Raw genomic sequence first — 23,193 nt, 5'->3', positions numbered from 1 at the left:
TCTTTAGTTAGCTCATGGCTGATACTGAAAATGTTTTAGGACCATAGTGTAATGCGAGGTAATGCTAGTTGTCCCTTGAACTCTTACTAACTGGCAGATAGAAACATCCCTCCTGTTCCCTCTCATCTAGTTTTCCACTTTATTGGTCCTTGTTTCATGATAATAAACAACCTGCCTTCTCTTCCCTGGTGTACAATATGGGCTGTTATAAAAAACTCCCTCCCCTACTCACTCCTTCCATAGCTATTAGTCCTGTTAATAAAAGCAGTCTTTCAGCACTTTTCTCAAAGCAACATGCAGGTAGTTTCCCATCTTTTACAATAATCTCCTGTATGAATCAGATTCTCTCCTTTTTCCCTTCTTCTGAGGGAGATAACTTCCCCTTATATACTTGAGTTATAATTTAGACCTTATTTGGTAGAGGATGTACACCACTGGGGGAAAAAATCTTTTACTTGATGGGAAGTTTCTTTATCTTCACATGCTTGGTACCCAAACAGTGCCCATGCCTGTGACCACAGCCCTCTCAAGTGTGATGTTGCAGGAGGCTTCCTTCTCACAGTGTTCCCCTGCAACGTGGGTTAGCATTAATTGTGCAATTGATATGGAATCTTTGTCCTATCAGCGTCTCCATCATTTCCCTAAACCTATTGTTTTGTCTTGAATGTCTCCATTATGTCTGTTGACAATCTCCTTCTGGCATTCAACCCATCCAGGCCTTTGTGCCGATTTCAGCTAAAACTCTGTCTTCCTTTTCAGTAATGCATCTCAGCTCAGATCTCTCCTTTGATGTCTTTGTCTGGCACCATATTTAATCTGAAATTTCAGGTGTACGTGATGCAGAGTTGTGGAGACAGAAGAAATGATAAAGAATTCTCACAGTGTCCAAGGAGACATAGCAACAATACTGGATATCATGAAGCAGAGTAATTTCTCTCATATGTAACACTGATATGCCAACAAAAATGCATTTTATTACTGTAATTTCTACCTTTCTTAAGTTTGTGGTTCTTCCTATGGCCTCTAAAGAGGTCCCTATAGTTTCTGCTCTTTTTCTTCCATAACTTTTAGGCATTCCATCTTTCCAGTCTCTTAAATCTGGAGAATTAATTTTTGTTTAAAAGCTGGTGGTGGGCATTTTCCTCTCTTGAAAATTAAAGTTTCTGTTTCATTTCCAGGGATAATTCCAAGTTTGTTATCATTCCACATTCAAATACAAACCTGTTCCCTTTTCCAAGGTCTTTTATGGCCTTTTTCTTCTTCTTTCAAATCAAAGTGCTTTTTAATCTCCTGTTTTCTCTTTCTGTTTATTTAAAGACTTGGCTTGTTCTGTCCTTTTTTTCCTCTTGCCACCTCATTTTTTGTCCCTCTTTTTGCTTCCTGAAGCAGCCCCTTTCTGCTGGGGAACCGTCTATTTCCAAAGCTCATCTCTTTTCCTGGGTTCCCAATCCTGCCTTCGGTTTAGTAATCCTTGTATGCAAATGCTACAGTTAATTCAAGGTGGAATTTAGGCACATTTACATGCATGATCTTGGATAAGGTTACTTTCCTTAGTTGGGGCCCTCTTTTGTAAGAACATTCCCTCAGCCCGCTCCTCCTGTGTACTATTGGGACTATTTGAGAGAGCTGGAAGAGCAGAGAGGAGCTTGCTCATGTTTTGTTCTGGCCCTTATGCTATTGGGTTTGTATGGGATGGACTCATATGGTTGTGACTTTAGATAATGCTCCAAAAAATGATGCTGCTGTAAACAAATCTACAGTACTTGATTTGTGTAGGTTTTAAAAATAACAGACCACTGCAAACAGAATTGCTATTATTAGCAGAACTGTTTTTTCCTTGTAAAAGCCACAGATCACATGTGCTGCTCTCATGTGAAAGGTTTTATTTTTAGGTCTTAACATTTGCAGGTCTTTGCCACACCTTTTCAAAGAATTTGTATCAATGCCTTAGTGAATGCTTCTGAAAATCCTGTTCTGCAATATTGTCTTTGATAGTGTACATACTTTTTCACTGTAATTTTCTACATCCCTAGTATTTCTAAGATTTTTTTTTTTTTTTCCCCCACAATCTGTTGCTTTTTCACATTCAGATTTTCTTTATAATTAATACAAAAACTACTAGTTAAATTGGCAAAGATGGCTTTTAGGACAGACTGGCAGGCAAGCAAAGTTATTTTTATTTCACCTCTACCATAGGAAAGGGTTGCACAATTTATGTTAAAATGTATATTATTTTAATGCTGAATGCTCGGTCTCTTATGTTGCTTAAATAATTTTAATCATTTATCACAAGTGATTCACTGTACCTTTTTTGTTTTAAAGTAATGTTTTTTATTGAAGTTACACAGTTATGTGCCTCACTGTTACTGAGACAAAACATTACTCCACCTCTGAGGTTATTTCATGAGAGAATCATATCTTTTGGCGTAAGTTTCTAAGACTGTGTATAATTATTAGGTTGCTGCTTAGTTTGTAATAGCACTGATTGCATTATTGGATCTGTAAGAGTGTTGTGTTTTTTATGATATTTTCTGTTCAGTGAGTCATAATAATAATAAAGTATAACATGGCATCATTTGTGGGTTTTTCTACAGATAAAATATTCCCGGACATATCCTGTTAGGGTAGGCTTTTAAAAATGCCAGCGGCTCTCCATCCATTTCCAGCCCTTTTGTCCTGAAAGCAGGGACTGACCAGGAGGAAATGGATGGACCTGTGTAGGAATTGCTCTCTTGGCCTACCTTGAGAGTAAACACAACTTGGAACAACCTGGGTACGTTTGTCAAAGGGTTAGCGGGTGGGAGAAGAGCAGCTGACTGATCACCAGCAATCCTGGAGTTGGATGCTGAGGGACTCTACATAACCCCGAGGAGAAAGAGTGCCCTGCCAGAGTGCAGGCAAAGCAGCCCAGGTCAGGTCAGAGGGGCACTTTGCCGACTGTCCTGTTCCAGTGGCCCAAGGCAAATGTTGAAGGAGGAACAGAAGAGTGGAACAAGTGTGTATGAGGTTTCCATAGGCTCCTTTTCCAGGACTCCAAGACTTTCTGAGCCAGGTACAATTTCTGTGCATTTGGCAGCTCTCAGTTATGTCCATTAACTTGTTCATTCCCAGCTTGAACCAGCATGGACCTTCAGCATCCATGTTTTCCTGGGGCAAGAGGTTCTGTGTTGTAACCAGCATCCATGCCAGAAAAGGTCTCTTTTTATTGGTTTTGAGGTTACTGGCCTCTTCTGTTACCTCCTAGTTCTTGTGTTGTGCAAGGCAGAGAATGATCAATCTCTTTGTTTTCTCATGCCAGACACAATTTCCAGATCTTTGAGAACATAACATGTAATCTTCCAGAACATGAAAGCATTAACAGCAGTATGTTTTAAAAAGCAATAATTTTGTCAGACCCCCATGAGAAGACCCTGTGCTTCTCCTTGTCATCCCTCCAAATACAACCGTAAACTCCCTCCAATTTAAATCATTCTGTTTGATCTTTGTCTTGTGTATTGTGTACTTATTGTAGTATTTTACATTTTGTAATCTCTTGTATCTTCCTTGGCACAAAACCCTTTGTGGCCGTCAGATAAGGAGGACAATCTTAGTTTAACTGAGTACCCCAGAAATAGCCGAGAGCTCTAAGCAACAGAGGTGGATTTAGTAAACCTGCGTAAGCGTAGACTTTTACTGGATAGAAAGTGTAGTGAATGCTGAGAAACTATACGTTGAACTTCAACAAGCTAAGCTAAATACATTTTAAGAGAGCGTCTATCTAAATTTCTAAATCTGGAAAAGGCATACAGACCTTATAGAAGCCTTTGAGCTTCCCCCAGGTGGATGAGTATCCTAAATATTTAATAGTCACTTCTAAGAGGATTGTAATCAGTATCATCAACAGCAACAGCATCTCTTTTAGGTGCTCCTCAATAATGGGTTACTCGCAGGCTGCTGTGGAAGGACCCGTACTACCAACCCTGTCCTGCTTGGGGCTCGCTCTGGGCAGTCACCACTGCCTTCATGAGCAAAAAAGTCCCTGTCGCTGCTGCCTGTTTAGCCAGGGAGAAGCTCTGGAAAGCCGACCGGCTGCTGCCCTGGGTGCCGCTCTGCTGTCCTTGCCCTCCCACAGCAGGTCAGTTAGCCTCTAGCCTGGGTGTTCTGCTGTTTGAAGGAGAAACATTCAATTTTGTCTCTTCTGATGCAAAGGTCTGTGCTCGTTGCCTCCTGTCCTGTCAGTCAGCGTGCCTGTTGTCATGTTTTCTTTAATTATTTTTCATCTTTTCCAGTTTAATCACCTCTTAGGCAGGACGATATCAAATCTTTATGCGGATTTAATCTCAATAAAGTTCTTGCAAACGTTGAAAATGTTTAATGAAATTTCTGATGTAGATGATTTGCTTGCCTAGAAAATAACTTGTGAGGGAGAAGTATGCCGTGAAGAGTCTTGATAAATACAGCATGCATTTGACTTACATGCTTTTGCCTCAGGTCTGATTGTTTTTTCTCTTCAGTGTTTGTTCCAAAGCTTTGTGTACTTTTGAGGCTGAGTTTGCCGTTGCTCAGAGCACTTTTCTCTGACGTTGCTCAGGCTGCTGGGCTGGCTTGAGGTGGAGCGAGCACGAGGGATGGGCCCAATGGAGGCCGGCCCTGGGCCCTGAGGGCAGCATGGCGCCCGCGGCCTGCCATAGTGCCTACGCCGGGTGGAACTGGCCATCGGCCTACACTGTGGTGCAGCCTACTATTATGGTTTGAGGAACCCACAACAATTTGTTGTTCAGGCAATTATTCTATCGCCCAGTTACCCCTCCCCACCCAGGAAGGGGAATCGTGAAAAACAGGGAAACCCAAGGGTTGGAATGTAAACAGATTTAATAGAATGAGACTAAATAGTTAACATTAATAATACTAAAGAACCAATATTGATCCCAATACCAATATAAAATACAAGAGGATTTTACTCAGGCAGTTCTATCAGCAGGAAGCTGTGCACTCCCAGCAGTGGACAGAAAATGTCGGACACTGCGAGTGTTGCGGCTTTGGGATGAAGGGAAGGGCTCAGGGCTCCGGCACCTGGGCAAGAAGTTCTCAGGATCGCAGCCATCAAGAGAGAGAACTCCTCAACAAACTTTGTAATTTATATTGAATGTGAGATTCATGTTATGAAATAACCCTGTTGGCCAGCTTTGGTCAAGTGCCTGGGTCTCGCTCCTCCTCACCCCTGCACCTGGCTAACTCAAAAACACTGAGACCTTGAAACCCACATACCGCAGCTGGCTATAAAGTAAATATTTTCACGAATTGAGACACCAGAGTCTTCTAAAAGTGCATTTTTCCCATGCTTTAGAGGAGTTCTTACTGAAAAGTAAAATTACTGAAAGAGAAATTAGTCCTGTGTCACTCAAACCAGGACATCTACCCATTTGCATTGATCCTGAGCTCACCTTAATGGTATTATAAGGTCATTTCATTATAGTGCTCTTGTGACCTTTGGAGTCTGCCAGAGGCAGCTGCCATCTTCCCTCAGATACAGCCTGCTGCAGGAGTCACTCCAACTGGTTTCTCCTCCAGCTTTTTTCTTTTTCTTTTAAGGTTCACCTAACTTCCTTACTGTTTGCTTTTAGCAGCAAATAGAACAGTCTCTTGAATTAAAGTCATTATCAGTGGCTGGTTTTGAGCCTCCTATGAAGAAAAACCCCCTCAGTTTTCCTTGTCCTGCCTTCTGGTATTAAAAATCAATGTATTCCATGCAACGTGTAACTCCATTGGAGGTGGCTGTTTCAGTGATTTTTACGAACATTTTAGGAAAAGTATCCTGCAGGTTTTGCCCTTTTCAAATGTAAATGTTTAATCAGTCCTTGCTGAGAGGGAGTGCCAGAAAACGTGTGCAAGGCTTATGGTTCTTTTTTTCTTCTCTTGCAGTGACCTGCTGTCTTCTGAATATCTTGAGAGGCATATCGAGCAAGGTGGGAAGACAGTGGAAGTTAAAGTAAGAAATTCCTTTTTATGCTTTGCTTTTTTAATTTCCTTTGCTTTTGAAATTAATGCAAACTCACCAATTTCTTGAGAGTTATCTGATTTTTCAAGTGATTTGTTTTACTCTTCTCAGGCAAGCATGTTTCGTGTCTTCTAATTTTTCATCTTTTTAAATATGACAAATAAACTTTATTGGTAAATTTAATATATTAATGTTTATATCAATATAGTATCCATGAAAAATGTATACGTGGTAGTTTTTTTTACTTTTGATGCCTGTTGAAGAAATGGTTTGGTAGCTAGCATTTCCTCATTGTACTGAACCCCAAGTTTGTTGTTTCTAATGAACTTCTTTGTAAGTTTGAGAATAGCGAGATTTATTGTATAATATTTCCAAATATCTAGTCACTGTCTCAAATTGTGGGTTTCTTCTCTGGATGTTTGTTGGCATGATGGCTACAAGATCCTGTTTGTTGCAGTTGTCTTCTGTGAAATGTCCTATGGCCTTGCAGGAGTGGTTTGTTATTTGCATGCAATGTATGAGAATTTTCTTGAGGACCTTCTGTTTGTTAGGACAATATTTTTTAGACGTCAAGTATAAAATTGCTGTAGGTTACATAAAACGTGCATGAATGTAATATATGCCGTGCATAATTGAAACTCTTTAAATATACCGATCAGGTCAAATTTTGTTCAAAGTTTACATTTTATTTAAAAAATCACCAAAAGTCTTTTACTAAGCCTGAGATCCCCTAAATACCCTGAAACAAATGCGTTAACCTCTGCAATATGGAAGTGGACAAAGCAATCCTTTAGACACTGAGTAGCTGAATTCTTTAGCTACTGAGTAGCTGAAGATACACGTTTCCTTTGGTTTATACCTTTCTAGCATTTGCAAACTTGAAATCAGCTTTCTTTTTACTCTCTGATAATAGTTTGCATACATTATCAGACTGAGGCAAACACATACGTGTTCCATTAAATTGTAAAGACTAATTTCTCAGTCAGCTGTGCTCTGCAGTCAAGAAGTCTTGACTCAGATTCAGAATATGAGTCAAAGCAGAAATAAAGATAATAGCTGATATTAAAAAGAACATAACAATCCATTTGTCTGTGTCAAGGTATATATGCAAGTTAGCTAAGTTAATCTATCTGAGTCCCATCACTGAATGGGTACAAATCTGTTTCTGATGAGTAAGCCTTAATCAAGCAAGGAAATATTTGAAATCAGCGGCTCTTCTCATGTAAGTACTCTTTAATTGCATGAGGAAGAGACGAGAGGATCGGGCCTTTCAGAGGAAGGGTGATAAAATGTTTTCTGGGCAAAACATCTCCCAGTCTCCAGGGTCCCAGAGATTATTTCCCCTTCAGTTAGCTGCCATGCAGGGTTGTCGCGTACCTTCAGGGATGGCTATCACTGTCTCACGTAGTACTCTCAAATCTGCTTTAAGCAGAGAACTGGTGTTGACCTTGCTGCTCGAGATGAACTGAATTGGGAGTGAAAGGGTTGTGAGGTTCCACTGCAAAGGAGGGACCTTGCTGCTCGGGTGGTGTGTTTCTTTCTCCACGCTGTGGGCAGGGGTGGCCGGGTTGCTTGGTGGGGGCTCTTCTGTCCCCTCCTCACCCACTGCTTCGGGATTTTGGCAGGCAGCAGTCCCACGGAAGTGTGCCAGGAAGGGAGATATATATTTTTTGCTTGTTTTGCTGCATCTGAGTGTCTGGGATTGGAGGAGAGGGAAGCAGCTGCTGTGACAAAATGTCCAGAAGAGCCCATTGGCCACAGTCATGGGCACATTTTCAGGAAAGTTCAGATATCAGAAGATTTTTGGGAGAGTGCAGACTGCTGAGTACGTTTTGATGCCAGATACTGAGTGAGGCTAATTGCAGTACCCAATACCTGCTTATAAATAAATCTGGTTCCCTCTGACCAGCCCATATTTTTCAGAGATCCTGTAGGTGCCCTCAAGAGCCCTGTTCATCCGTCGAACAATTTCTGAAAAGCCCAGCAGTATCTGATTTGGATTTGAGAAACTGAATTCTGGTTTTACGTCAAATGTTTTGAAAATCTTACTGCAAATACAAGAATTTTTCATGATGGTGATTTAGTACCTTCAATTTCTGTGGAAACTGTTTACCATAACCGGTAAAACCACCTTTAAACTGCTGCTTACAATAGGCACCAGGCAAAACATAATTATTATACTAGATTTTAGCGTTGTGTTAGATTGCTTAGATATACTTATTTAAAAATAGCTAGTAGAAGGGTGCAACTTATAAATAAATGACAAAATATGCACCCTGCTATGCAGCATGTTCTTCAGCAGAAGCAGAAGAGGTATTTCAGAAGGGAGCCAGGTTTCTATCAGTTGCTTCAACGTGCTGCTCTTCACCCACCTCTGTGCGATTTGTCTTTGGCTGTAGGCAGGAGCAGAGGCAGCCTGGCAATATCTCTCTTGCTGCTTTGGTGGGAGAGACGGTGACGGAAAGAAAATGTCCATCTGCCATCCACTGCCAGCTGCAGGCTTTTTGAGCAAGCCTGTTGATACAGCGAGAGGGCCTCCTCTGTTCTTGGCCCTCTCAGCGGCATAAGGAGAGGTGTATTTTAAATTACAGACGTAATTCCCCCTTGCGTTTCTCAGTACAGGAATATTGCACAAACACGCAAGTTGTCAGGGCTGCTGTTGTGCCATCAGTAATATGGGAGAAGACGGGAACTTTTGAATTTCTGGGGGAAGGCAGCTGTACGTACACTCAGCAGTTTGGGAATGTTACAGGCATGAATGTGTCCGGGAAGCAGATGCCTGCTTTGGCTCATACGCGATGTGGAATTGATAACTACTTTTGCCACTCCTCCCCCTCTCCGGTCCCCCCCGGTAAAACTTCCTGTGCTGTAAAATACATATGGATCTTCTGCCATTATTTAGAAAGTTTCAGAGGGGGGGGGCAGAGAAAGGGAGAAGCATTCAGATCATTAAAAATGCCACTTTGAAGGAGCAAAGGGATTTTTATTCGGAGGAGAGTCCTCAGTTTAACACACCTTTTTATTATACGAGAAAGTTGAATTACATTTGATTGCTGCATAATTCATTAATACATTGGACCGTTGTGAAGGTGTGACATGTTATCCATGTTTTTGCAGGGTGCCAGCATTTAGCAACTGCAGAAGAGAGGCTCCTCTGTGAGATGTCCTTGTTGATTTGGCACAGTTAGGCAGCACCTAAAACATACTTATTAAACCAGCAGCAATGTGCAGTGCTTAAGAAAAACAAAAGGAGGCAGATCTTTGAATTATTTCAGTGTTTCCCCACCCCTTACTTTAGATCATGTCTCTAACTGCTAGGAAAGCAGCAGTATTGGCCTAAATTCCCTCTGGTAGCAAAGAGAATAATCAATTAATAAGAAAGAGAAAAACCCTTCATGCATTGCCTTTTCCTGATTGTGTCAGTCCAGCTCATCCTGTGCTCACAGCACATAAATACTCAACTTGTGTATACTTAATGTTGCTGCAGTATATCTCTGTGTTCTTTTATCTCTCTCTTTTTTTTTGGGTTATCATTCTGTCACTGATGCTGTCAGTGAGATGAAAGGCAAAAAACAGCTATAGTGCTGAGTAATTCACATTGCTGGATTTTTCTCCCTCAGAAGGAACAACTGATATCTATTCAGTGACATTTTCTCATATCAAATGTTTCCGTTTTCCTCTTTGGAGAGTGTAGAAATAAATGTTTCTGCCTGTATTTCCCCAAAACATAGGACAATTCTATGAGTTCTTAGAAAACTGCTTTCTGAAAAAAAATAAGCAATGAAAACAATTCAGATCCCAGTCAGACAACTTGCACGGGTAGAGTTGTGGTAGATAAATGCCATGAATTTTTAATGGCATCTTTAAATATAACTAGAAGGAACTATATTTCACAGGCAGTCCTAAAATTAAGTGTGGTGGTGTAAAAACAGTATGGGCACAAAGTTACAGCAAGAGTGCTCACAGTATAAAAGAACATTGCTTTTTGCTTCTGCTTCACAGCATGTTCATAATCATGACAGCGTCGAACAACATAAATGGAGTAATATTAAATGCCAGGTACTGTTTTTCTCCATTGTAGTGTTGACGGAGAAGCTTTGGCCGAACTTGCCTTGTGGCTTAAGATTGCCTTGTGGCTTTGTGTCCCAAGCTGTGCTGAGCCATATTGCTGGCCCACATGGTGCTCAGCTGCTGCCTGGTGCCTTCCTTCAAACCGCCCGTGGCCATCCTCTCGAGCTGGGGTGGCCCAGTGTGGGCTCATGCTCTGCAGAGGCTCTAGCAGAAGTGCCGTCACTGCAGTTTGGGGAATGAGGGTTGTGGGGCAAATGCGTTTTAATGCTGCACACCAAAGCAGAGCCCTGAGTTTGCAAAAATAGTCATTATTTCCTTTTGTTATGTGTGGTGTTTGGCTAGTAGCATGCACAAAATGCCTGTTGCTGTAGCTTACAGCTATTTTAATACCTGTGCACAAGAGAGGAAAATTATTGTTCTTCATTGCCTTGCTGTGATTAGTCTCAGCTCGCGTACGCCATGATGTGTATTTGAGGGGCTCTTTAAATGCCCCTTTTTTAGGAAAATGATATAGAAGGGAGAAAAATATTAAAATCTTGAAAGGCCAGAGAGGGCTGGGGACCCTTGACATGATGGGAATTGCATTTTCTGTTAAACTCCCTCCTTCAAGTCTGGTCTGCTTGAGGAGTTGTTAAGGTACAGTCCCTTGACTGAGGGCAATGTCTGTGTCTGTCACATCTCAATGCCTGTGTTTGATGAGGCCTTATCCTAAGTAGCGTTCCAACATTTCGCTCTGTCAGCCACAGGTATGAATTGATTATAAGGCTACAATAGTTTGCGGTGCAGGCAGAATAAACACTGAACCAGTGAGCAGGTCATTTTTATCATTGACTGGTGTGTTTCCAATCTTATAGCAAGGTGCTTCCACCAGCATCTTCCAGTTTTAAGGGCATCCACTGTCTGAGCTCTGTAGAAGAATCTCTTAATTTTTCTTCAGCTTTTGATAACTCACCGTTTTGTAACCAAAGAGGAAGGCGTTTCAACTTGCCAGAAAAGCGCGTATGCTAAACAGGCTTTCCTGTGAGGGATTAAATTTTCTTCCTGAAAACTGAAGTGCCAGTTCGGCTGGTGGGAGGGGATGGGAGGGAGCGGAGGGAGGCTCTGCCCTGGGAGGCTGGAGCCTGGGGCTGGCGGGGAGCTGTGCGTGCATGTAGCCGGAGCTTGCACAACCTGGTGATGAGCCCCTGGGGGAGAAAAGAAACTGAAAAGGCACAAATCATAAATAATGCAGGAATTATATATGTCTATTTCTGGCAGGGCTTTTTCAACTGTGTCCGGAGACTAGAGAAGCTGTTAATACCAGAAAAATCACTCTTGCTTGTTTGAGAGAAGATTTTGAATAAGGGTTCCCATGGTGTCATCAGAGCTTCTCTGTCCTGCTCCCTCAACAGGGCCCTACTTTCCTCGTGGCAAATTATTAATAAATCTAGGCCATAATCTACTTGTTAGTGATAGCAATAAACTAGCTGACAGGGAGTCTGTGAGTCTGACACACTTAAGCAGGGGATTCCTGCAAAGTTGATCTTCAGACTGCTCTCATCAAATATTTTCATTAATGACTTAGGTAAAGAAAAAAGTGTATATTAATTAAATTTGCTAGCAGTACAAAACTGGGAAGCATTACTGTACACAGAAGGATCAGATGGAGAACTGGCTATCTTTAACCAATGGACTAAGTAAAAACGGGATGAAATTGGATAGAACAAATGGCAACTTCTTTCACATAGGGACTAATGATAGGCGTTTTTGCTGTATGATGGGAGTTCATAAATCGAAAGTTCCACAAGAAGGAGAAGATCAGAGTGTAGCAGTGGAGCAGGAATGACTGTGTGGTTCATACCTTACAGGATGCTGCCATCGCAAAGGGAACTGTGCTCCCAGAGTATACTGGTCAAATTACTTCCCATAGATTTTGTCTGGCATTAATGTTACTATATGTGTCCTGATGAAGAGTTGACAAAATTTTTAAATTTCTGTGTGTTTCCAGTTACTCTGGACATCTTTTTTTCCAGCAGTGTCATGCTGCCGCACTGACTCAATAGGCATTGAGAAATATCTCACTTTTCTGTTTTAGCATTGTTTGAATTATGAAGGCGATTCCTTTGGGATTCAGTAAAACGTAGCATCCTCTGTGGGGTACCAGGGCAAGATAACCAGCCATTGTGTTTAATACATTTGCCTGACCTAACCGTCCTGCAGGCTGGCTGGCACTTGTAATGTACATTTGTGTGTTTATCTCCCTGTTATTACTAGCTTACATCCTGCTACTGAGAAGGAGGAAATTAAAAGTGGCAGCTCTCAGTATTAGGAGTCCTTCCCAGGACATGTTTTTGAATATACTACACTAGAATGAATCTCAGATTGTGACTCAGGTAGGATCTTGCAGATTTAATTATCTTGTCTTCCTTTTCTTTGTGGCATAAAAAAATAAATCCTGTCCTGGAGAGGAAAAAAATTGTCAGAAAGTAGAAGCCATCAAGAGCTTAAAATGTACATCCACATCCCATTGCGGATGTGGGCCGGCCCTGGTGATGAAGTCCTGGTCCTGATGAAGTCAGAAGTCACGTGATTTTGTCACCATCAGCAAGCATCATCTTGCGTACTCTGCTGCAGTTTTCACATGCCCCAGAGGAAAGGCAGTGGTCCAAGTGCCTGAATTTGCAGAAAAGTCCTGCCAGACTTTGTGCACCTCATGATTTATTTTTCGTGAGCTTCAACATACAGCATACATAGGCAGCGAGTGGCATCAACCAAGCTTTCTGTAAATTGAGACTGTGCAAAGACTGAGCATAGCTAAGAGAAATTAACTACTGCTATAACATTAAAGAACATTAAATCCCTTTGTAGATGCTTTTATTAAAAAATAAAAGTATCTTTTTTGGGTTTAACTTAATCCCTTTGAGGGGGAATTAAGCTAAGCAAACTGAAGCAGCTGTACTTCCAAAAGAGCGCTTCTATGCAAGACTTCAGTGTACTTTAGCTTGACATCTTTACTTACTTGATCTTGACTTCTGTAAATAGCTTTGCCTAGACACATCTGTTGTTCCCTATGGATACCGAACTGTCACTGTATTGTATACAGCAGGATAATGTTTCTATACACAGGCTCAAGCTCTGTGAATTCTCACTTAAAGAGAAGTTTCTGTCATTCAGAAATAATGAGCCAATAAGGAAATCTAATCAGTATTTTTCTCCAATTTACTCAGAACTTTAATTTCTTCTGACTGATTGGTATCCACATAGAGTGCGTGCCCTACGTCTTCTGTGTTGTGTTTATAGTAATCTTGTACATCGTGTGCTTATAACTTGGCCTCAGACTGGGGGTATGCTGATGAACTGATGTGACAGATTAGTATGGGTAGATTATAAAGAATTTTTGTATAATTCCTTAGAATGTTGGCTTCCTTTTCCCTGCGTACAGGCATGCAGGAACTGGGCAAAATGGCTCTCATTAAAATGACTTGTATGCCGTGACTCAGAGACACTAGGCATTGCTATGAGAGCTGACTTAAGGACAACAGAATAGGCAGGAAGAGGTAACCAACCCTATTCTCCTCTGCCTCATCTTTATCTGGCAGCTGATAATTAAAATAATTTTCTCTAACACTAAGGTAAGGCAAGGCAAGTCAAGAGGCTGTTTCACAAGCAGATGCCAAGGCAGCTCCCAGACCAGATGGCATTGCGCTGGCATGAGCTCTCGGTCCACACCCTGCAGCTACATTCATGGAGAATCTTCTGTCATAGCTACTGGGCAGTAAACACAAGCCTCATTTGGCCTCCGGACTGGGAAGCTGGGCTGATAGCACACGCCATCTGCTGAAAGCGCCCACCATGAGTCACCAAAGGCAGTTGGAGCGAGTCGCCTGTGTGCAGGATCCTGTCATGTACACGTGTATCTATGTTTTTTTGAGTGTACTGCCAACAGTCTTTAAACATGGGCATTTTGTGGAGAACCCTTAGAAGCAGTGATGCTTTATCCTAATTTTGGAATCTGTATTTCTGATTTCAGAATCTGAAATAGCGTTACAACCTAATGTCACTACAGCATATCAGCTCTGAGTTGTACATGTGATAGCTGTCCTCCTACAAAGGGAGGGCACTGTTCACATTTTCAAAACAGTTGGCTTTCAGGAGTCTATAGTACACCGTAGCTAAGTCCAGAGACCTGTTCTGCAAAGAGGTGATGCCAGGCTCCCTGGACTTGTTCCTGAGCTGTGTAAGGGCTGAGCTGTGCAGAACAGCACAGCACAGCCCAGCCAGCCAGGTTCCCCCGCCTTTGCTGAAGCACATGTCAGTTAGAAGAGATTTTCTCCTGATGCAGTTTCACAGGTCAAAGTGACATTTTGGCTTTTCTATTTACAAATAGAAACGCATCCATAACAAGTAGTTTTCTGCCGTAGAAGTCAGTGGGTGGGTGCATTTTCTTCTCCTGTTGCTTTTTCTCCTACAGTCTTAGTTATCACAGGGTCAAAACTTGTGCAAGCATCAATAATTTGCAGATAGATCTAAGTGATTACTACGGAAGCAGTTTTAAGACTAGTGACCCCACAATGGGTAGGTCTTTAAAAAGTTGATCCTTATCCGGCACTTCACAGACCGGTGGCGTGGTTGTTAGCTCGCCATTTGGGAGCTTTCTGCTGCAAGGAAAGAGGGAGCTGTGTTACTAGGATCAGAACTAGACTAGCAATCTCCTTTCCTTTGGATTAATGAGTATTAAAATAGGAATATGTAGCTGCTGGAAGAAGGAAGTTATTAATTTTAGGGTCAGTGTCTGAGTATAGCATGAGTTTTAATGGCCAGCACCTCCTAATTGCAGAAAATTGCTTACTTGAAGATCTGATGTCGGGTGTTATTTGAAAGCAGATGAATGTGCATCCTTAATTTTCCTCCCCTGGGAAGGTCATAGTGTCTCTGAGGTGAATAACAACACTGTCAGTGTATGGTCAGCAGATGCTTTCTTCACTGAGACTGCAGAGAAGAGTGAGCTGCCGCCATCACTGACTGTCGTGGCTGTTGTTTTGCTTTACTTATTTCCCCCCTTCATTGTGAATATCGGTTAATGTGGGTTTTGTCTCTTTGTGTTTACTCAGCAGCTGGTGCCTCTCTGGGCAAGGACAAACTATCTTAAAGGGTACAAATGGGGACAGATTTTACTTGCATTGCTAACATTTCTGCCTTCTCATATTTTAGTATCTTTGCTGCACTGCCTACCCGGACAGGCTGCAGGGAAACTTGGGCTGAGATGGGCAAAAAGGATTGCATGCTGGTTGGCAAGGAGCTGTAGCAGTTCACAGGGCAAGATACCCCTAATTCAGGATTTTGCTATAATTGTCCAAGTTAAGCATGAAGGTGAAGACTAAGTCATAAACTGACCACTATCAAAATGATTAATTTGTTTTAATTGATCCTGGGGTCATTCTGATTGTTTTCGGCGGGGGGGGGGGGAGAGATATGAGGGGGAGGGAGGCAAGGATGTTATTACATTTTTAGCTCCCTAAATCAATAGACTTCTTATTAAACAACCGCATATTCTGTATTGCTCTTGGAAGTCACCGGTAAGACTGAGAGGTTTCATGAAGGAAGGAGAACTTACTGAACTGAGGAAAGGGACAACCGCGTGCCATGGGCATTGGCAGAAAATTTGCTTTGCGTCGTCCAAACCACAGCAGGAACAGTGGCTCTCTGCCTTGTGGAGGCAAAAATGTTGAACTCCTCTCTGCTGTACCATTAGACTGCCTTTGTATATAGCGTGAGTGTGCGCGTGTATGTGTTGGACGTGTGTGTCACAGGCATTGTCACCTTGTCTTGTGGTAGATGATATTTAGCTTAATTTTCTCCCAGACTCTACATCGGCTAGGTTCAGTTTTAGAGCAGAAAGGGGTAAATTTGCTACTCACGCTGATGGCTGGCATATGTTTGAAGAGCAGTTTTATTTCCTCTTCATCTTAACACTAAACCATTCCCCAGTAGCTGACAAAGGCCAGTGTGGAGGTTTGATTTGCTGAGATGGGCAATTATTGCCTGCTTTTGAGAGAGCAGAGAGGAGCTCTAATAGCTACAGGAAGCCAGTAGCTTTTCACAAAACACCCTTGATGCTCTGGATTGAATTGTTGTTGGTAATGGTGCTAATTTCAGCTCTTGGGGGGAAGTCCTAATTTTCATAGAGGCCCAGAATATTTTTAGGAAAAAAAAAGATTTTTTTCGGCTCCTGTTTCACTGCTACGGATACCAATAGAGAAGGAAGACAATCCCAGTCCTTCAGTGAGTGTTTCCAAGAGGAGAGTAAAAGTAGATAGATGATTACGTGTAGTCTTTTGGTGGTCTTAGATCTCACGTATACTGCGATTCTTCCTGTAGTACAGTGTATTTTATTACAGCACCTGCTATAAAGGAGCTTTAGTACATGTCAAAACCAAAAAGATTTCAGTCTGAGCACTACAGGGAGGCAACGACAGTAAACTTGACAAAAATTACATATGCTCCAAAGAAAGCATTGACCTGTAGAGCCCCTTCAGTTGTCCTGACTGTACAGAACGAGTCCCAGACTTTGAAGCTTTAAGTGCTTCTCTGTTCATAGGTTTTGTGAACTGTTGAAAATGAGTCTCCCAGAAGTACAATATGCAGTTTGCACTCTCCCCACCACGTGCCACACGTTAGTGTCACGTTTTATTTGCTTGAGACACTGTTAAGGAGTGCTGAGCAATCACTCTTCCCAGAGCCAACCAGTGCTAGTGACATCTGGTTTCACTGCATCACCTCTTATTTCCTTGCTGAGATTATAACAATTCTTAGCACTTCATTTAGGAGTATCCTGACAGCAGGATTTATTATACCAAAGAGTTCAGAAAAACCCAACGCACCACTAGTGCATCAAGTACTTGAAAAAAGCTGTTTTCATTTAAACTTCTTAAATTTTTTGAACTGGTTTGAGGTGAGTTGCATTATGTTGATAAGAACGTAAGTCCATGTGTTTAAAAAAAAAAAATATCCCCCAGGTGTTAGCATATAGAAATAAAGGTCTTGTAGTGGTAAGAATCATTCCCCAAGACTGAGAAGATAGAGTTATATTTCTGTCTCCACCAGAATAACTGTGAACTTCTGTAGATCAATGAGTTGAACTGATTTGATTAAATAGAATAGAATTTGTGTGTCTGAGTTGTGTTGTTCTTAGGCAAGAATTTAGAGCTCTTTTTCTTATATTTTTCTTTTCTAGATCTGTATGCGTAAAAATTTGTTCATGGATTTATTATGGAATAAATTAATTTGGAGGTACTATCATGGGGCATTTATTTGATTCTCATTAAGAAGATCAAAACACACTTTTGAGCCACAGACTTGGATTCTTAGTATGAAAAAATGTTCCTCCTCGTTACAAAGACATGGTTTTGCAAACTAATGGAGCCTGAGATTCTACTTCTGGTACATATTAACTACATTTTCTGAGAACAAACTAATTTGTTTAATTACTCCAAATTCCTTCCACAGTTGGAACTGTGTACAACTCCCTACTGTTAGTCTTTTCAGTATTATTCCCATATTCATATGCTTACTCCAGTTATATCTTTTACAGGAATACTACTGCAAGAGCTCTGTTTAGAGAGTATTTTATTACTCATAAGGTTTTAGTTTATCTATATACTTTGATTGTTAGTTTTGTTATTAGCTTACTGGAGTCTCTCTTTGTTTACTTTTTATTCATATATTCCGGAAAGACCTGAAAGCCATAAGCAGTACTGTGACCCTGTAATGGGGGATATCCTACAGACTGAAAGAAAGAAAAACTCAAATCGAGAGAGCTTAAAGTAACTACGATATAAGGAGTAAGTAGGTGTAAAAAAGGAGAATAAAATAGAGAAAACGAGCCAAGGTCCCACTTAAGTTGTTGGTGGCTAAAATGCATGTGAGTGTAAAGCAGAAACTCAAACCATCTCCTTTTCACTTGTATTCCATCTGAGTCACAAACATTTGATGGTCCTGAGAAATGCTGGTCCAAGCCTGATGGGTCGTATGTCTTCTGCCAGACACCCCATGGTAGCCTGGTATGGAAGGTCAGTCCCGGAGCTTCCCATGGACATGAGCCAGATAAACATCAGCACAGCCTATCGAACATTACCTGCGTGGCACCAGTAGCATTTTCCTGTAGACATCTTAGTAGAGAGGTGCCCATGGTGGGTAGTAGCTGCAGGTCAGTTTGCTGATGGTGTTCTGTATCTGTACCACGTACACTGAGAAAAAGACGCCGAGGTGGATAGGCAGTGGAGGTGTCACTGCAGCAAGTGAAAGGAAGAAGTGGTATGTAGAAGAGAGGAAGTAACGAGATTGAAAGAAATGGAGGGGGAGGGGAAAGGGTAAAGCTTTTAGCAGAAGATATGGCACAGGGATTCTCCTCACAAGAGTGAAGCAACAAACCTGCCAAATAGTGTTAGACTCATAGTCTGTCGGATCAGGTGTTGTGTTTCTCTGTAGCGCTGCTGTGGCTGGTCACAACAGCTGCCAGCTGCCCCCGATGCGCTGCACTGAGGGCTTTGGGGTCCAACAGCCGCATGGCACGCATGAATGCTCCAGAGAAGATTTTGAGGAAGAGATAACGATGTCCAGTGACCAGGTTGAGATCAGGTCTCTTTCCCTGCGAGCAGCCACGCTCTGACAAACAGGCTTCTATATTCTCTTAAGGAGAGCACCTCAGAACAGAGGCACCCACACTTCGTAGTTGCTTTCAAAAATAGTTTGCATGCCTTGTAGAAAACAGAACAGGATTTCCTGATCAAAACACAAAACTACCAACATATTCTATGTGTTTTCTTTCCTTTACCTGATCTTGATTTTTTTTTTCCATATTTGAAAAGAAAATCCAAGAGTGTTTAGTGTCAGATGTCTAAAATGACTGTGCTGTTGCCTCATGCACGTGACTGCCAGCTTCTGAAAAAGCCGTAATTGTAATGCCTTTCTCTCTGGACATAATGGACATAAATAGACATAAATATTCACATGGATGGGTAAATAAGGCTAGGTAGATTATTCATACATTTGCTGGTAGGGGATAGAAATAGTAAAGTCTTGCTTTTTTTTTTTTTTTTTTTAAAAAAAAAAAGCACTGGAAATCTTCATAGTCCTTTAACCAACAGTAGTGCAGTAATATGACCTAGCTGGATTTGCCACTAATAGGTAAGTTCTTCTGCAGGTTAGAGTGGCAGTGAGGATTTAAAGGATGTTTGAATTGTTTTTCTAATTTTGCATACAAATATTGACATGGTGCAGTACTGAATACATTCAGTGCATGTGCAGTAGGCCTTACTTTGCTATCGGTGTGACTTCTGTGAAACTAAGGGTGGGATTTTTTGAGTAAGGTCTGCTGGATTTGATTTGAAAAGTGTATATTTTATTTGCAGAAGAGAAGAGGCAAATATTAATTTTCAATATATTCCATTACTGATTGGCTATACTTAAAAGTTTTCATTAGTTTTGGAGCACTAGTGAGCATTTCTGATTTGTTCTTATTTTAAATCAAGTATTACTATTATTTGATAAACACACCTTTCTCCTTAGAAGTAGGAAATTGCCTTACTCTCAGAACAGAGTTCATCTTGTTCAAGGTAGCCGTGTGCAGACCAGGTGTTGAATCTAAGCCCCCTATTTCCAACATTTTTCCTAGTCAATGAAGAAAGGTGAGCACTTCTGGAGTCATTTGTCTCCGAAATCTGTCTCAGGATGCCAAGGTTTTCACACTGAAAATATCTCTGTTTGGTGTAGAGAGTTGAAATGATGTTTGTCTAGATTCCAAACCATGGCTAAAAGGAGATGGGATGAACACCCTTGTGAGTGATAGTCAATTCTTGGTGCCATGTCAGTGGGTTGGCAATGTTTTTATGAAAAAACAGTGTTTGACAGGATGGAGTGTGATATTGTGGGATGTCCTGTGGATTTACAGTTTCAATTTCTAATTTCAGGGAGGAGAACATTGCTATTATCAGGGAGAAATTCGAGGAAATCCTGTATCATTTGTTGCCTTGTCAACATGCCATGGATTACAGTAAGTCTGCTGTTTTGTTTTTACTGGCCTTTGCTTATTAGTCTTTTAAGCAAAATAAAGCTGTTAATAGTAAAATAAGTGCTATTTATTTTCCTACTAGTTTGTTACCAATATTAAGTACTCAACAATCTTTAGGAAAAATGGGTTTAATTTGAACCTTGCAAAAAGCCTTTTTTTTCTTCTTTTTTCTTTTCAAACTGAGGACATGACATATGCCAGTGTCCAGGTATTGTTTTAAGATAATATATTATAGAGATAGAAGAGTAAAAGTAGCTGAAAACATCCTATTCTGCAAGAATAAAAACTACTGCCAGTATTGACATGAACCATTTGGAAATTGTGTTCCTCTGTTGTTGCTACGATGATGTATTTTATCTTTCTTTTCTACTCTCTTTACAAAGGAAAGTGTCAGTTAAGAATTTCTCTTGGCCTATCCGTTTTCTTCACAGAATTGCTGGACTTAAGCTATGTGCATGAGATAATACCTTTGATACAGTAAAATCTTGGAAAATCTGGAAGAAAGGATATAAAATTGTGCCATAATATTTTTTTTAAAAAGTACATAATTTTGGTGATAATATAATTAAAGCGCCTGTCATGTGAAGGTTACATGGAGCTGTGTGCTGATTGTACGGTTTTTGGACCTGTCAATTTTTTGGCACTATTGAAAGATAGATGCTAGTCAGGTTTGCAGAGCAACCAAGTAACTTTAGTGTCTGTTGAATCTGGGAATTATGGGGTCTCAGCTCTTTTGATACTGAGATCAGCTTGAAAAGTCACGGCAGCAAGTGAGCCTGTGTGGAGATTACCTGAGCTTTGCCTTTTCCTGAGGAAGCAAGGTGTAGCTGATGGAAAACTTCGGCTTATTGTCTGTCTCTAACTATTCTGTAGTTTTGGTTTCAGCCGTATAAGTATACATATTTAAGTAGTGTCTTTCTTTTAGATTTGTATATTCTTTGTTAGGAAGGGGGAGAATGCATGCGGAAGACTTGTCATCCTTGCACTTGTCTGATTTACAGCTGTGTTTATCTCTTTTATGATCAAGGTTGAGCAGCTCAAGAAACCTGAGCCCAGTTTCAGTATGGACAGTGAGCCTAAAATAGTAGCATCCTAATGCATCCTGAGCCACTGCATGGCTTCCATTAGCAGTGATCCATTAGGTCTTGGCCCCTGCCAACTCCTAGGAGAAAAAGCAGAAAGGAAGGAAAGCCTGCATAGATCCTTTCCTGCCATCCTTTTGTGGGTTTGTTCTTAGACTGACCCTCCTGCTGCTCTGCTTTCTTAAATTTCCTGGTACTCAAATTGGCCTGTTCTAACACAGTTATGTGATGAAAGACGCATTTTTTTTTTCCCTGTATAAGTCTCCCTTGAGAGGTGTCTTTTTTTTTTTTTTTTCCTTTTTCTCATACAATAAAGTTTCAGCAGAGTTATCCTTCACACAAGATGCAATATGAAGCTGACTACAGCAGGTGGGTAATTCCAGCATCCAGTACGAGAAAGTAATGTTTTCCTGAGCTGTATTAAACTCACATTCACTGACACTGCATTTCCATCACTACAACTAGTTCCTCCACAGTCGATTTTAAATGCTAGTAATTACTAGAAACTCACACCGGCAATCAGAGCTCCTTAGCTCCAACCACAGCTCAGAGTGTCTCGCTGGATTGAAGGAAGTTGGGGAGAGTTATCTTCTAATAAGGTTTGCAGGGCAGGAGCTTTGCTCTCATGAGTTTTAGGCAGTGCATAAGACAGAACAGATGCCTTTAATACAATAATAAGCTTCATATTCCCAAAGTTCGTGCTAATCTCCTCTCTTACTTATTAGTACCTCTAGATCTTGTCCAGTAACAGCAGAATTTTTCATACATGTGAGAAAATGTTGTGGTTTTTTTAATCATAAATTACGAGTTCTTCTGTTTGTAATGTCTATGTTGTGGTCTTCCTTTTATTAGTTAAATTAATTGGATGACTGGCTGACAGAGTACTTAAAATTAGGGATTTCTTCTCTTCTTAATGACTTTGCTAATGAAAAATGTATCTCTGCAACCTGAACTCCAAGTGAGCCATTTTGTTTGGATTTATTATTTTTTTTGTTTTCCGTGGGATATGCAGTAACCACAGTTTCCTATGAGTTAACACAAAAAAACTTTGAATGCAAAACACATTGGTTGCTGGAATATAAAAAAGCTATAGTCAGGCACGATCTACAGTGCCGTGTTTCCAGGCGAGTTGCACAGACACCAGGTTGGTCTATGATTTTGCTGCCCACTGGTGGTGAAAATAAAAACGGCTGTTATTACTGCAAATTAGACTTCACAACTATAAATTTGTTTTTTTAAGAAATATACATAATCAAAATTCAGGTTTTTGAAATGGCACATGTTTTGCTACTGCTTTCTCTCTAACACATCTGTGAGCGTGTGATTTGTTCACAGAGCACTGGACTCTTGAAGTCAGTTGACTTCATGAATGCTTCGAGTGGGCAAGTCAGATCTGTAGGTCAGCCGTGACTTTTATTCTTGTCACTGTTGAGTGACTTGATCAGAGGTCAGTGCTTCTGGGTGCAACAGTTGCATGAGAATCCATTTACTGATAGAGCTTCATCTTGTAGACTGTACTTAAGTAAAATTGCGATTTTACTTAAGGAAGTTTTGCTGCAGGATGTTGCCAAATCTCATCTTATTCCCAGGTAAAGAAGCTTCAGCAGGTGCTAGAATATTTATCTTAAGCTGTGTAGACAGTATTTATTTCTAAAGAATAGGCACAGGTAATTTGAAAGGTGAAACAGCTTTAAACTGTAGATAATGCTCAGGATCACACTTGCTGTACCTTACAGAGTCAGTAACCCAAGCTACTTCTGTGAATGCTACGTGGTTAACCCCGTAAGTGACTGATCTTAAGAGAAGTATGCTCATCAATAGCTGTAACGGTTTACAAACTTAATATATGCTTAAATTTCTTAATAGCAAGGAAAAGAATGACAGTATTTTGCATCTGGTCTGCATCTGGTCCTGTGCAGAACCAAAATCAAGTTTGCTGATGAAAAAAAAAAAGCTGCATAAGAAAAAATAAAAGTATTTGGTTTGTTGTTTATAATTCCAGTGGGGTGCTTTTG

General features: G+C 40.8%; 1 protein-coding gene across 1 annotated transcript in view; it reads left to right on the top strand.

Annotated features, from left to right (window-relative positions):
* The window catches only part of ADAM22 (ADAM metallopeptidase domain 22), a 114,667-nt gene that overhangs the window by 37,573 nt on the left and 53,901 nt on the right, over positions 1–23,193 (top strand). The window contains exons 2-3 of the mRNA XM_054192410.1: positions 5,902–5,968; positions 19,996–20,078. Coding sequence (XP_054048385.1) covers positions 5,902–5,968; positions 19,996–20,078 — 150 coding nt within the window. The remainder of the gene's footprint in view (positions 1–5,901; positions 5,969–19,995; positions 20,079–23,193) is intronic.

Source organism: Rissa tridactyla, chromosome 2, assembly GCF_028500815.1.
Source record: "Rissa tridactyla isolate bRisTri1 chromosome 2, bRisTri1.patW.cur.20221130, whole genome shotgun sequence".
Classification (NCBI taxonomy): Eukaryota; Metazoa; Chordata; class Aves; order Charadriiformes; family Laridae; genus Rissa; species Rissa tridactyla.
This window is presented reverse-complemented; position numbering and strand designations above follow the sequence as displayed.